The 15305-nt window shown below is 46.8% G+C and overlaps 1 protein-coding gene and 1 long non-coding RNA gene across 16 annotated transcripts in view; one reads left to right on the top strand and one right to left on the bottom strand.

Moving 5' to 3' along the window:
- Positions 1 to 15305, top strand: part of LOC132675739 (uncharacterized) — a 114046-nt gene that overhangs the window by 81054 nt on the left and 17687 nt on the right. For 4 of the 15 annotated variants that reach the window (XR_013552793.2, XR_013552794.2, XR_013552792.2 and 1 more), the window contains exons 2-4: positions 11264 to 11303; positions 14206 to 14365; positions 14725 to 15069. Coding sequence is in view for 1 of the 15 variants with exons in the window: in XM_078439767.2 (XP_078295893.1) it covers positions 11264 to 11303; positions 14257 to 14365; positions 14867 to 14898; positions 15211 to 15284 (255 nt within the window). In the remaining 14 variants the exon portion in view is untranslated. Of the gene's footprint in view, positions 1 to 100; positions 455 to 10606; positions 10716 to 11263; positions 11304 to 12006; positions 12257 to 14185; positions 14366 to 14724; positions 15070 to 15210; positions 15285 to 15305 lie in introns of those variants that run through there. The other 11 variants (XR_014136342.1, XR_014136343.1, XR_014136345.1 and 8 more) reach the window with 9 other exon arrangements.
- On the bottom strand, positions 6974 to 8126 carry LOC144614742 (uncharacterized). The gene is made up of 2 exons (XR_013552809.2): positions 8029 to 8126; positions 6974 to 7914 (listed from the first exon to the last, which is right to left on the bottom strand). It is a non-coding gene; the product is annotated as an uncharacterized LOC144614742 (long non-coding RNA).

Here is a 15305-nt window from a genome sequence, read left to right as displayed (position 1 = left end):
GTCAGGACCGAGGCGGCGCCTGGCCGCAGGGCTCTGCGCGCTCGGCGGTGCAGCCCGGGTGGGGGGGTGTGGCCGAGGGGGCTCGGGCGGCAGGGGCCAGGCTGCAAGCCGCGCTGGAGCCAGGCGCTCCTCTCCCAGCCCGGTCCCGCGCGCCCCCGGCTTGCGGTACCATTGCAAGTAAGGCGGGGAGGGCGGGGCTTCGGCCCGGGATCAGCAGCAGCAACAGCAGCAGCAGCAGCCATTGCCGCCGCCGCGCCATAGTAGCAGCTGCGCAGCCACCGCAGCAGCAGCTGCCGCAGTCGCCTCAGCCGCTGTCGCCCCCGCCGCCGCCGCCTCGGCCTGGAAGCGATGTAGCCGCGCCAGGCCGTCCCCCCCGAGCTGCCCGGCCCGAGCTCCGCGGGCCGTCGTTGCCGTTCAACCGCATGAAGTAGCTGGCCAGCCAGACTGTGGGCAGGTGAGTGAGCCGCGCCGGGCCGGCCGTGAGCGCGTGGGCCGGGGACTGGGGGTCGGTGTAGTGGCCCCGCGCTCCGGCGCGGCCGCCCTGCCGCCCGCTCTGCGCCGGGTCCGCTGCGGGCCAGGGAGGAGGGCTGGGCCACGCAGCGGCCAGGCGCCCAGCTCAGAGCCACCGTCTGAGCGCCCGGGAACAGCGGGGAGGGCCGGCCTCCCGGGACGCCCCCCACGCGGGTCCCCGCCGCCCATTGTCCCGGCCCCGCTGAGCATGGTCCTCTGGGGTCTGGACCCAAGCTTTCCCCAGGCCTCCCCCCCACCCTGCCCCCCGCCCAGGCTCTGAGCTGTCAGCACAGGGCCTGACGCGGGGCTCGAACTCACGGACCGCAAGACCATGACCCGAGCCAAAGTCGGACGCTTAACCGACGGAGCCACCCAGGCGCCCCTTTTTCAGATTTTAGAAAAGTAAAAATGTACATATGCTGTTACTGTATAATCCATGGTGTGGGTCAGCAGCCCTTCATTGAATATGTTAATATTTCTAGAGTGAAAATATAAAGGTACTTCATGCTAAATGGAACACTTAAAGATTGTAAATGGTTTCATATTAGTTCAGGTCAAGTTTTGTTACCAAATAAGTTACCAAAACACCTTGTTTTTTAGATTTCAAAATGATGGATAAGGGGTTATGGAGCTGGTTTACTCAGTAGTAATATTCCTATTGAGAGAGTCTGAGATGGTTTTTTGTTTTTTGTTTTGTTTTGTTGTTTTGCCTTTTACTCTACGTAATGTCTCCTTACTCCAAAAAGTTAGAAACCACAATGATGTTCTGTAACTAGGGGTCACAGACTCAAGTGCCAGGCAGGTAAAATTAATAAGCGAAGGGAAGGTAGATGTAAGGCAGTAGAGAGAGGCAAGGAATAGCAAAACTAGCTCATTGCACGGGCTTGCTTGCTCTTGGCAAGTCTAGCTACCTGTTGACATGGTGAATGTGGATGCAGGAACACCCACCTTCCCACTTTTAAGGATACTCCAGAACGCTGATTTTTTTGTGAAGTTTATCGATACTTAAGTATCAGCAGTGAAAAAGGAAAAGAAAAGAAACTGCTGGACGTAGGCCAGAGAAAATATATCTGCAAGCTTTATCTGGCCTTGGGCTGCCTGCTCTGACCTCCGGTTGCGAGACTGATTCTTAACGAATGAAAAGTTGGACCGTGGTGTTTTGGTAGTGAACGCTTTCTTGAGATGGGGATGGGACGTTTGCTTTATCATTGTTCGTTGTGCTTTACGTATATGTCACATAATTTTGCGGTCAGATGCTCTACCCCTGAGCTATACCCCCTAGTATATAATTTTGGAGCGTAAAGTATTTCAAAAGAAAAAAACACTGGAGCACTGCCTTATTTTCTAGCCAGTGGGAAGTTTTCGTTCTCTTCTATGAATTTGAAAGTTTAATGTTACTTATTTTGGAAAAGGGAATGAGAACCCCAAGTGAAAATAGGGCCCTCTTTTTTAAAAAGTTTGAGTTAAGGGGGGTTAGATTATAATGTCCCTGCCTTTCCAGGGCCACAGTGATCTGAAGTGCCATTGCATGTCCGCCCCTGTATTTGGACTGGGAGGTGTGCCTCATCTTCTGTCCTCTCAGACCGTATCCCTGGTCCTATCCCCATACCTACCGCCACACGGCTGATGACTTTCAACTTGATGTCTTTTTTTTTTAAGTTTATTTATTTATTTTGAGAGAGCGAGAGCGAGAGAGAGAGAGACAAAGGGAGCGCACACAAGCAGGGAAGGGGCAGAGAGAGAGGAAAAGAGAATCCCAAGCAGGCTCCACGCTGTGAGGGTGGAGCCTGACGCGAGGCTCAAACTCACAAACCGGGAGATCATGACCTGAGCCGAGATCAAGAGTCTCGGCTTAAGATCAAGATGCTTGATCAAGACTGACCCCCCTCTGGGTGCTCCTTAATTTTATGTCTCTAGTCCTGGCATCTCTTCATCTCCAGATTGATCTTTGCTTTGAACTTCTCTATTTAAATGTCCTGTTGAAATTCAGCTCATGAACTGCATCCTCAAATTGGCCTTCTTTCCCTGTATTCCTTAGGCCGTGGGTCAGCAACCTCTGGCCTGTAGGCCAAATCCTGCCCACTGCCTGTTTTGTGAAAAAGGTTTATTGGATCACAGCCACGCACTGCAGCAGCACAGTCAAGCAGATCTCATGGTGACTGTATGGCCCACGGAGCCCATGCTATTTACCGCCTGGCCCTTTGCAGGAAGAGTTTGTGGACACCCGCCCTGGTGCACTGAATGCCGGAAACCGCATCTCCTCTGTCACCTGAGATCCCCCTCTTTCTCCTCCATCTTCTTTATACCCAGGCTCTCCCTGCCATCTGGCAGCTCTGCCTCTGGACCATCTCTGACTTGGTCTCTGCCTCTCGGTGGCCTTAGTTAGTTCAAGCTTGCGGGGTTTTTTCTTTCTTTCTTTCTTCTTTTTTTTTTTTTTTAATGAAATGTACTGTCAAATTGGTTTCCATACAACACCCAGTGTTCATCCCAACAGGTGCCCTCCTCAAGGCCCATCACCCGCTTTCCTCTCCCCCCCCCACCCCCCATCAACTCTCAGTTTGTTCTCCGTATTTAAGAGTCTCTTAAGGTTTGAACTGTTTTTTGGTTTTTTTTTTTAACCTGGACTCACAATTGTCTTCCAACCGGCTTAGCTAGCTTGAGCTGGATTTTATCCATACGTGGGACATCTGGGCCTCCACTTTGGTGCGACATGGCCAATCGAAATTTTAATGGTCATAGCTATTCCTCTCTAAATTATTTTCTTCTGATGACATCATGACGTTCGGAGGACATTTTATGTCGTCCTAGTATTGCTAAATTGTCTTCGAAACGATAGTGCTGTCATTGAGTTACGGTGCGGCAGATAATTTACACTGGATCGTATGTCACCGTGCGTGATATGACGAATGTCGTGTTTCACCGTTAGGCTGGTAACATTAGATGCTGTCTTGTAAAAAATCTACCTATTTTAATGTTTTCTGTTAAGGTTGAAATGAATGTGTCCCATATTTGTATTTCTTGATGAGTTTTCTGTATGTGTTATTTGGTCATTTAATTGCCAGTTGTCAATTTCGTTTTTTAATCGCCAGTTTCGGTTCAACACCTGTCTGCTGAGAACCTGTCAAATGCTGGGGTGAAAAAGATAACGGATTCCTAGGAATTTGAGTGGGGAGAGAGACCTACAAGCAGATAATTTGAATACAGCCGGTTGTACTTATTCTAGCAGGCCTTAGGAAGTATGAATGCCACATCTTGATTTATTTATACATGACAAGGTAAACAAGTTCACGTTCTTATCCTCAGGTACATTACGTAATGAGTGCAGGGACAGAATCTTGAGGGAACGCATTCACGACTAGGTACAGGTTTGATACAAGATTCAGAAAATAAAGCGGATTCTGTTGAAAATCCGACCGACCCTGTGGTTTATAGAAGAAACTGCTTTTGAATAGGAGGAGCCTCTTTGTAGCCAGTGACACGAAAACAATATTAAGTTCATCTCAGCTCTCCAGGTTTCAAGACTCGTTTCTGAAGTCTTGCTATTCCCTGTGAATTACAGCTTATTCATTACTTGCCTAGACTCCTTCCTTTTGATTGGTCCCAGCATGTTTCTCTCTGTCCTTTCTCACAGTTCTTTTTTTTAAGTGTCTTCCTTATCAGAGATACTTCGGCCTGTTGTCCACTTGATCTCTCCATTCATGTTTCATTAGCAGTTTTTCTATCATTTCTGAATGGGTTCGTTAAATTTCTGCCTCCTAAAGAGTTTATAGTAGAAATGGTAGACTGAGTGACCAGGTACTCAAATGAAAATAAATGTTCAGAACTGCACAGAAATTCTTCTAAGCAATGACCAGCTCCCTGTCAGTGTGAACATTTAGAAGTCTACCAACTTGGTACCTGCCACATGGTCGCTGGATACTTTGATGCATAGACAGGACTGGCCACTTGAACCCATGCCCATCTGTACCTTGGGGAAATACACGAAAGTACTTCTACTTCACTGGGTACGGTGGGTGCAGGATAGATGTAGCGTGGGCGCTGGCATGGGGTCGCTGAGACGTGCCCAGGGGTCCGTGAAGCCTTCTCGGACATGGGACACCTGAATAATCTTGAGAACAGGAAGGTAGGGGTGATGGGTAGTAGAGAATTCCCAGGGAGAAGAAAAATTCTCGGGGGAAACCTAACCCACTGACCATCTTGTCCTTTAACTTCATGTTTTGTTTGTTTGCTTTAAATTGGAAAAAGGCAACACTATCTGATTGCTAGCAGTGGAAAAAGTCTGTTCAGCTCTTATTTTCCAATGAGGTAGTGAACTAACGGCTGTTTGTAGATCCATATGTTCTTAAGTCCAGAGCAATTGTGGTGGTTAAATTCACAAGCCTCTGGATGCATTTCCATCCAATAGTTAGAGTAAGTTGGTTCTTAAAAGCTTTGAAGCTCTAAAATCAGGGGGCTTAGGTGGCTCATAGTTAAGTAACCAGCTCTTGATTTTGGCTCAGGTCATGATCCCACAGTTCATGGGTTCGAGCCCCGTCCCGTGTCAGGCTCTGCGCTGATAGCTTGAAGCCTGCTTAGGATTCTCTCTCTCTCCCTCTCTCTCTCTCTCTCTCTCTCTCTCTTCTCTCAAAATAAATCAACATTAATAACAAGGTTTAAAACCAGTGTACCCTTATTTTCTTTGCTTAATAATAACTGACAGCCATCTTTCCCCAAAATAGACAGTTTTTAATTTTTTCTGCTAAGATTGAAATGAATGTGCCCCATATGTGTCTGTGAAAATCTGTGGAGGCATCATTTCTCACAGTGAAGCTTCTCATGTCCTTAATTTGCATCATGCTTGTTCATCTCCCCTTAGAACCTTTTCACTACTCTCACGGCTTTTACCTTCTTGGACACGCTAGGATGTGTAACGTTCCTCAGACAACCCCAAGATGGCAGGGCTAAAACACACGAACACCTCTGGCCGTGGACGTCGACTCTTAGAGATGGGCAGTATCGATCGGCCTTTGTGCTCATCGGTGGAGAACCATTGTTCGAAAAGCTTCCGGGCCAGTTTTGGGGGATCGTGGTTTGAGGACCACTGCAGTAGAATTGGGGGAGCCCATATGTGCAGAAGGTTGAGGAAGCCAAGCTGGTGATTGAGGAGGTGTCCTGTGGTGGCAGGTGAGCCAGGACTGTGGAGGAAGGGGAAGGGACACGAGTGAAAGTCGAGTCAGGAAGCAGGGAGTCAGGAAGCAGGAAGCGATAGCAGCCTAAGGGAGAGGTGATGGCCCCCAGAGCAGGACAATGGCATGGGACTGACGTGAGAAACTATTTAGCACCATGGCTTTAGGGGCGAAGAAGGGAGGGGTTGGCGTGATTCGGTTACGTCTGGATGTTATTTACTGAAGTCGTGACGCAGTGATTATTCGCTTTTCCATTCATTTCAGATGCTTCTCTTTTTTGAACCATAGAATTCTCACACCTGCCTCGACATTCTGTTGACTTTGTTTTCATCGACACGTGGCTTCGGGTGGGTGTGTTTGTGCGCACCGACACCACACTGTGCTAATAATAACTGTGGGTGTGTAATGTGTTCTCAATCTGGCAGAGCTGGGCTCCTTTGGCTTTCCTTTTTCAGTTGCTGTCTCCCATTTCTGTGTAGAAGTGAATTTTGGTATCGTTTCTAGTTCCTAGAAAAATGCTATGATTGTGATTGGTCGAGAGCACATTAATCCATATATTTAGTGGGTCCCTGCTATGGGGTGGGTCCTGAGAACCCAAAAATAAGTAAATCCCAGGCATTGATGGCCTGGCATATCTGTGAACTAAACTTTGGGGAGGATTGATGTCCTTTCCCATGAGCCTGGCACATCTCTTTCTACACACAAAGGTTTTCTGTGCTTCCTGAGGGCTTTGTTGTCATTGGAAGAGTGCCTGATTAGTTCAGTTGGCAAACGTGAGTGATGTTAATGTCTGTCCATATCTTTATGTACTAAATAAAGATGTGCTAAATTAGTCACAGCTGATCATTTTTGTTACTTCTTTGAATTTCTACGTATGTATTATCTATGTTTTTATTTCTCCTTTTCCTTTTCTTTCAGCAATTTCTTTTTCATCCCTCATTTAATTGGTTAGACTCGAAAATAATGTGTAGCTGTATAATTGTTTCTAGCAATATTGTCTAAAGGGCGTGTGATTTCACCCTAATTAGGCGTTCCAGAAATGTGGTAAGGTGAAGTCGTGTTTAAGTGCGAATGTCCTAATCTGAGTGGTTCTCAGTGGAAATCTACAAGCATTTTCCCTCTGCTTTTGGAGCCACACACCTTGTAGTGTGTCTGATGTTTGAGCCTTTGTTCCAAGGCTCAGTCGTAAGATTGGCAGGCGTGTGGCTTTAAAGGCAGAATACTGAATTGAGGTAGCCTAACCGTATGGAGAAAACAATCACAGTGCACTTGGACTGAGGAAGGAACTGGAAGAGAAATTTGAAATGGAGCCTATGTGGCAATAGGTTTTTATTTGTTCGTTAGTTTTAATTTTTAAAAGGTTTTTATTTTTGAGAGAGAGAGAGAAAATGTGAGCAGGGGAGGGGCAGAGAGAGAGGGAGACACAGAATCCGAAGCAGGCTCCGGGCTCTGAGCTGTCAGCACAGAGCCCAACACGGGGCTCAAACCTACAGATCGCGAGATCGTGACAGGAGCTGACGTCGGATGCTTAATTGACTGAGCCACCCAGGCGCCCCGGCAATATATGTTAACATAACTTCTAAAGAAGTGATCAGCAGGTCACAGGGCAGTGGACTTAACTACAGCCTTTGACTCTTAGAACAGTCTTTAGGAATAGAAACCTTGCTCCCTGTAGATGTTACAGGGAGGTTCTGACGGCCTCTTCCCCCCCAAAAAATCATCCACACACACAAATTGGCAGAGAATTTCACGGACTCCACAGACCTCTTCAAGCCCATGGCCAAGAACCCCGGGCTAGTTCCTGGAGAGATGTGTAGTCACGGCCCCCACGCTAGAAACACATCTGTGGAGAAGCGCTGTTTACAGGTGTCTACCTCCCGTGTAGGTGGGTGGTGTTCCGCTGTTCTCCAGAACACACACTTGACGTCTGTGAGAGCCTTGCCCAGAAAAGCTGAGATGGGATATTCTCCATGATGAGCTCTGGCGATCCCATGAAATTACTTTCCCTGAATAATCGGCTTCTTTTGATAGTCAGTCCGTTCCATAATGTTTTCAAAGCTTTCAGGTGAGGGCTTAAGAAAACGAAGACTCCTGTGGGGCAGCTGGAGTCTAGTAAAGAGTAACTGGACTCGAGTCCGTGTGGTCCCCCAGCTCTCTGTCTGACCTCGGCCGCCCGAGCCTCCCGGCTGCGCTCCCACGCTGGTGAGACGGGGCTCCTGCTACCACCTGGGAACCGGCCCTGGGAGATTTAAGAAGGCGGCATGAGGTAAGGAGGCGTCAGAAGACAGGGAGGAAACAGTATGAAACAACAGGTTAGCACTGGAAAAAGCAGGCGGGTTAGATCTTACCTCACCATTAGGGGCCAAAGTCGATTCCAAACGGATGAAGAGTTTCAAGTGAAAACCCAGAACCACAGAATGGAGGAAAAGATGGAAAGTTCTTCATGCTCTGGCATAAAAGTACAGAGAATGAACAATAAAAGATAACCACGCAAATAAAACCACCATTGTAAACTTAACCACACAAGAATTAAACTTCTGTCTGCCTATCTCATAATTAAAATTATGGCCAATGACTAGTTGGAAACAGGAGCAGCCACCACGGAGCATTAATATCTTTAATGTATAAAGCTGTGTTATCGATCAGTTGAAAGATCTCGCGATTCAGATTGTGAGATTGAGCCCTGCATCAGATTCTGTGCACTGATCTCGAGGAGCCTGCTTGGGATTCTCCCTCTCTCTCTGCCCCTCCCCTATTCACACTCTCCCTGGCTCTCTCAAAATAAATAAGTAAACTTAAAAAAAAATCACATCTCCGTAAAAACCAAGTTTCTGTGGCTAATACACTCTTTGAATGGGCACCGTGGCCAGTATTCTGAGTAATTGCTAGACTTTCCCTGGGTAAAAATTCTACTGGCACATTCTCTGGTAAAGATGAACACTCCCAAACAGTTCAGCATAGAAAGGGCTGAGCCTTGGACCAGACACAGTGATGAGAAAGATCGAGTCATTTGGAGCACATATTGGGGGAGGTAGGGACCATGGTGGTTCCCTAAAATTAAGGTGGGGATAGCATAGACCAATGGGGGTATCTTTGTGTGAAGGAGCCACCCCAATTTGTATGTTACATTCCAGACTCATGATTCGTCACGAAAAGTAATCTTCCCAGATAGCCTGTATTCATGGTGTAGACGATTTAATATTATTAAAACCTCCATACTACCCAAAGCTGTCTACAGATTCAGTACAGTTCCTATCAACATTCTAATGGCATTCTTCACAAAAAAAAGAAAAACAATTGTAAAATCCACATGGAACCACAAACGACTGAAACAGCAAAAGCAATCCTGAGCTAGAAGAACAAGGCTGGAGGCGTCACACTTCCCGGTTTCAAACTCCTTGATCCTTGAACAACATGGGTTTGAATTGCATGGGTCCACTTATATGCAGATTTTTTACAGTACACTACTGTAGATGTACTTTCTCTTCCATACAATTTGCTTAGTAACATTTTCTTTCTAGGGGTGCCTGGCTGGCTCAGTCGGTTAAGCGTCCAACTTCGACTCAGGTCATGGTCTCGCAGTTGGTGAGTTCGAGCCCTGCATTGGGCTCTGTGCTAACAGCTCAGAGTCTGAAGCCTGGTTTGGATTCTGTCTCCCTCTGTCTGTCCCTCACCTGCGCGCGCGCACACACACACACACACACACACACACACACTCTCTCTCCCTCTCTCTCTCTCTCTCTCTCTCAAAAGTAAATATTAAAAAATTTTAAAAAGTAATTACATTTTCTAACTTTCTTTATTGTAAGAATACATTAAATAATGCACATAACATATAATACATGTTAGCCAACTATTTATGTTCTCAGTGATGTTTCTGGTCAACAGTAGCTACTAGTAGTTAAATTTTCAGGGAGTTAAAAGTTACGTGCCAATTTCTCACTGCACAGGGTCAACACCCCTAACTCCTATGTTGGTCAAGGGTCGGCTGTATATTACAAAGCAGTAGTCATCAAAATAGGATGGTATTGGCATAAAAAAGATACATGAATGGAACAGACTAGAAAGCCCAGAAATAAACCTAATTAAGAAGAGATATTGGATCTCTTTCTAAAATTAATTTTATCAATGTAATATGTGGCTGAGTGTCCATAAAGGCAGGAAACATAGTGTCAACTTATTTTCAAGCTGTATGTTAACATTTTCGCATAATATGTTCCACATAGATTTCAGTCTCCAGATACCTTTTTAGGTAAAGTACCTCTAAATTGAAAGCAAATGGTCTGGTTGGTAAAATGAAAACAAGGATAAGAAATACATTGATTTGCTTTGTAATCAAATGACTTGATTACAGGGGTGTCAAATGACTCGACTTAAATCGCTGTTTGAACCAGAAGTCCCACTATGGCACCTCGATTGCCATCATCCTGGGTATTACGTACAGCAACAGTGCTGCCCCTTTGGACTGCAGAGGAGTCCTCGGAAAGTACCGTGATCTGGCAACTGAGGCTCGAGCAACTCAGGATGTTCCTCTGCCGGTTGATGGCCGCCAGGTCGGCTTTCTGGAAAGGTCTACATAGTTAATGATAATTGGAAAGCATGAGTGGGAGAAAGCTGTGAAAATACTTTGTTTCTTTTTAAAGTAAAGATGAGATGCCTGAAGGAAGGAGTACTCAGTTGTTACTATTTGTGTGTGTAGTATTGAATCACGTTCCTGGATTTGTGACAAACTTGTTTCAGTAAGGCTGTGCAGCTCAGAAATGATCATTTTAGGAACTGAAGGTTCGGCTTCTCTACAGCGGTCTTTTTTTATTTTATTTTATTTTTTTAATTTATTTTAAGTAGGCTCCATGCCCAATGTGGGGCTCAAACTCATGACCCCCAGATCTAGAGTTGCACATTCTACCGACTGAGCCAGCGAGGCGCCTCTAGAGCAGTCTTTTCTGCAAGGGTGGCCTGTGGGTCTCGGCCATGGAATTCTGGGAGGAAAGGGCCTCTTAAAGAAGCAGGATCTTGTTCCAGACCTGCTTTTGAACAGAGGTGAGGCCTGGAAACTGGCATTTTAAATCAGCACACTCCCCACCCTCCGTGATTCTATCCACGCCCAGGTCTGGGAGCCACTGGTCTTGAGGCTTTGTTCTTGTTTGGGGTTGCTATTCTTTGCAGACTTGTTTGCTGGTTTTTTTTCTTTGGTTTTGCTCAAGGAGCCCTCTGATGTCAACATTGGTGGAATTTCTCCCCATCTTATCATTCATTTCTGCCTGTTTTGTTTATTTTTTATTTTTTTATTTTAGAGAGCGAGAGCGTGCATACACAAGCGGGGAACGGGGGGAGACAGGGGCCGAGGGAGACGGAGAGAACCCCAAGCAGGCGCCACCCTCCACACAGAGCCCGACGTGGGGTTTGATCCCACCACCCTGGATCATGACCTGAGCTGAAGTCAAGAGTTGAACGCTCAACCGACCGAGCCACCCAGGCGTCCGTCCCTAGCTGTTTTGTTTTAAACTCTGGGATAGTAATTATTACATTTCACGAGTTCCTTTGCATTTCTGGATTTCTGACTCTGAGCTTTTCATTTTTTCCCACAGAGCTGAGAAAACAGAAGTCCTCAGTGAAGATCTGTTACAGGTAACAAAATAAAATCTTCTTAAAGTGCTTTGCTTAAAGAGGAAAACAAAACAAAGCCTCATCGGCGAGAACTGAAGCAGATCTGTGTACATACGTCTGTATGTATGATCTGAGACACGATGAGACTGATTGGCATGGTCCTGAGCAGGAAAGAAAAGCAGTTGGGTTGCACGGTGATAAAAAGGGGATCTGGAACTTCGGTGTCATGTTGTGAAGTTCAAATGGGGCTGTCCTGCTTTCAAGTGCCAGGTGTCGGGGTGGGGTGGGGGAGGCGCTGGCTGGCCTGGCCGGTCCACCGGCACTGCAGCCTGGTCACGGGTCCCGGGCAGGCTGCGGGCCTGTCGCTCGCTGCTATGACGGTGTCCTTGATGGGACAGGCCCTGCCAGCAACAGCCTAGAGTTTCCACTTCTTGCCTCTCATGCTATCATCCTCCACTTCTGGGCTGAGTTGGCTCCTGAAGGACTTAGAGTCTCAGTGACGGTGACCAGACCTGTCAGAACCACCCTGAGGCCCTGAGGTGGCCTGTGATCAGCCTGGACTTTTCTGCCCTGCAGGAGGGATATTTCCTGAGGGACCTCGGCCGGGGCCACTGCACTTCGTCTCTCACAGGCTTCCCTAACTTTGGGGCTGGGGGTTTCTTCCAGAAGGCCTGGGACCCTTTGTACACATCCCTTCACTCGGCCTCAACCCCGTTCCGTCTCCACCCACCCCAGAGCATGCCGGGAAAGAACCCTTCTGCACTGAGGTTTCTCTTAAGCCTCCTTGCTTGTGTCCTTGCTTCTCATTCCATGACCTTCGGCAGGTCTTTTCACCTGAGCCCCTGAAGACCAGCAGTCTGCTCCCGGGTGACTTTCTGTCTCTTCCCATAGAGAGGAGCCGGCATAGCTTAGAAAAATGGTGCCATGCCAGCCCATGTCAGAATATCCTTCTAAATTATGACAGCCACCTGCAGGTAGAAGATTCTAAGAGCACATTTTTTTTTTGTTTTGTTTTTTTTAAGGACCAGAAGTTTTTATTAAGAGTAGGAGGGTTTTTTTTTTTAAGAATTATTAGATAATCATATTCTTTTTTTTTCATTTTTCTTTTTAATGTTTATTTTATTTTTGAGAGAGAGAGAGAGAGAGAATGTGAGCAGGGGAGGGGCAGAGAGAGAGGGAGACACAGAATCTGAAGCAGGCTCCAGGCTCTGAGCTGTCAGCACACAGCCCAATATGGGGCTTGAACTCCTGAACCGTGAATTCATGAGCTGAGCCAAAATTGGACACTTAACCAACTGAGCCACCCGGGAGCCCTGACAATCTTATTCTTAGTAATATTTCCTCATTGGCTTTTATCGTATATTTCAGCTTCACTTTCAGACTTTCAGAAATGTTGCTTGGGCTCGATAACCTTTAACTAGACTAGGTTTCACATCGGTGTTCTCTCTCCCACATCCCACGTTAGTAATAAATATGCACAATCTCCTTGAACCCTTGAAGCCCCAAACCTTGCAGGCAGTTTGAGGACTGCAGAATTCCCACAGGAGGCAGGTGGCAACTGTCTGCTCCTGTCCCTTTCATAGAACATCCACGGGGGCCTCAAGAGTTTGCCAGTTTCAAGGAACTCCTTGTTTCATTATGAAGATGCTTACCCGCCCCCCGCCCCCCCCCCACAATCCCCTCTCTGTCAGCACAGAGCCTGACGCAGGGCTCAAACTCACCGACCGCAAGATGGTGACCTGAGCGGAAGTCAGATGCTTAACTGACAGAGCCACCCAGGCGCCCTCCTTTTTTTTTTTTTTTTTTTTTTCTTAAGTAGGCCCCACACCCAATGTGGGGCTTGAACTCACGACCCTGAGATCAAGAGTCAGTTGCATGCTCTACCGACTGAGCCAGCCAGGTGCCCCCCCCACCCCGCATTTAAAATGTACACCCTTTCACTCAGCTGTTCTGCCTTTAAGAGTTTACCCTATATGTACAAAGATGTACATTCCAGAATATTGACTGCAGCCTCACAGCTGCATCACAGCTGTAACCGAGGAGAGCTGGGTTCAAGAGGCTATGGCACACTCACACAGCTGGAGGATATGCAGCTATCTGAAAGAATGCGATGGGTCTGTGTGCACCGACCTGGCACAGTCTCTAAGGCTCACCGTGGAATTCGAAAAGCAAACTGTAGAGTAAATAACGTGCAGAGTACGCTACTATCTACGTCAAGAGCAAGTGGGGGACATACGTGCTTCCACACGCGTAGCTCACTTCTGGAAGAACAGGCAAGGGCACTTGTGTCTTGAGGGAAGGTGGTAGACTCGTGGTGAGGGGAGCAGGATGGAAGGGTGGTCTTCGTACTCTACACTGCCTTCTTCTGTTTTGTTTTATCATGTGCTTGTATGATTTTTTTCAAAAGAGCATTTAAATATAAGCTTTAAAATATACACACAAAGAGGCGCCTGGGTGGCTCGGTCGGTTAAGCGTCCGGCTCTTGATTTTGGCTCAGGTCACGACCTCACGGTTCATGGGTTCAAGGCCCTCACCTTGGACTCTGCACTGACATCATAGAGCCGGCTTGGGATTCTCTCTCTCCTTCTCTCGCTGCCCCTTCCCCACTCGCGCTCTGCTGTCTCTCTTAAAATAAAAATAAGTTCAAAGAAAAAATCTGCAAAACACAGGGATTGTGCAGAATTGCCACCGCACAGGGTGCTCTGGGAGTGCGACAGGTGTGACGGCTCGTTTTGACCAAAATAACCTGCTTTGGCACAAACCCTATCTCCGTTAGTGGCTAATGAGTTCCTCTCGAGGTGCTGTGGTTTAGCCTGTATTAGCAGATTAACATGGTTCAAGTATATCTAGTGAGGGTTGGAGGTTTGAGGTTTGTTTTGTGTTTGTGTTTACATTAAAGACAGTTATGCCTTTAATCAATCAGAATTGTTCGCCGTGAAACTAACTCTCGCCAATCCGCACCTGCTCGCTTCAGCTTGAGGCAGTCTGCTGTACGCTTCCATCACGTCGACGGCTGATGCTGTTTCCCACCCATTCGACAGGAGCCGTTCTTTCTAGAATGTGCAGCGGAGAGAAAAGGCAAGGTACGAGGCACTGTTGCACGAATCCAAGGCACTCTTGGAGCACATGAGAACTTGTCTCAGATGACTCCTTTTTCAAAACCCCGTCCCAGCCCCCATCTTTCTTCTTTTTCTTTTCCAATTTTCTACACCGAACATGCATTGTTATCATGGGAGAGAAGTCACTAATGTATATTTAAAGAGAAATAAAGCAAGGAACTTCTCCGTGAGCAAGAGTGTTTGAATGCATTCGAGGCGTAATGTGACATATCCCACCTATTTAATAGGGGCAGGGGTGGGTGGTGTCTCCTCAGCAAAAAAAAAGAAAAAACCAAACAAACTAAAAAATAATAAATAAAAGATATTTAAACTCTCTATTACAGATTCTAAGAAATGTAAGCGACGTGTCAAGTGCAAAGTTTGGACCAAGTTTGGATCCTGTTTCAAACACACCACCTATAGAATTTTTTTCTGTTTTTTTTTTTTTAAACAACTGGGGAAATCCAAACACGGACTGTGGAGTAGGTGCTATGGAGGAGTTTCGGCTGCTGTGTGAGGTACAATAATGATGTTACCATTATCCCGGGGTGGGGGAAGAAAATGCTTACTGGTAGGAGATTCACATGGAAGTATTTATGGGGGTAATGCTATACTCTCTGGATGTGCCTTAAAATATTCCAATGACAATACCGACAAAAAATGGGGATAAATAAAACAATATTGAAAGATGTGAGTCACCAAAGTTGGCTGATGGGACGTGGGTTTTCGTCCTACTGTTCCCTCTACGTTCATGTTGTTTGCAAATATGCATACTGAAAACTTGGACTAATAGGGTATGGGAAATGGGAATGTGTATTTTCCAAACCAAGATGGCGGCCCAGGTCTTGGACTTCTTTAGCGTGACGAGCCAGCGGCCCACGTGGAACCCCAGCTGCCTGTTCAGGTGGGCACGCGACAGGGCTTC

The sequence above is a fragment of the Panthera onca genome, chromosome E3 (genome assembly GCF_046562875.1).
Source record: "Panthera onca isolate mPanOnc1 chromosome E3, mPanOnc1 haplotype 2, whole genome shotgun sequence".
NCBI lineage: Eukaryota > Metazoa > Chordata > Mammalia > Carnivora > Felidae > Panthera > Panthera onca.
This window is presented reverse-complemented; position numbering and strand designations above follow the sequence as displayed.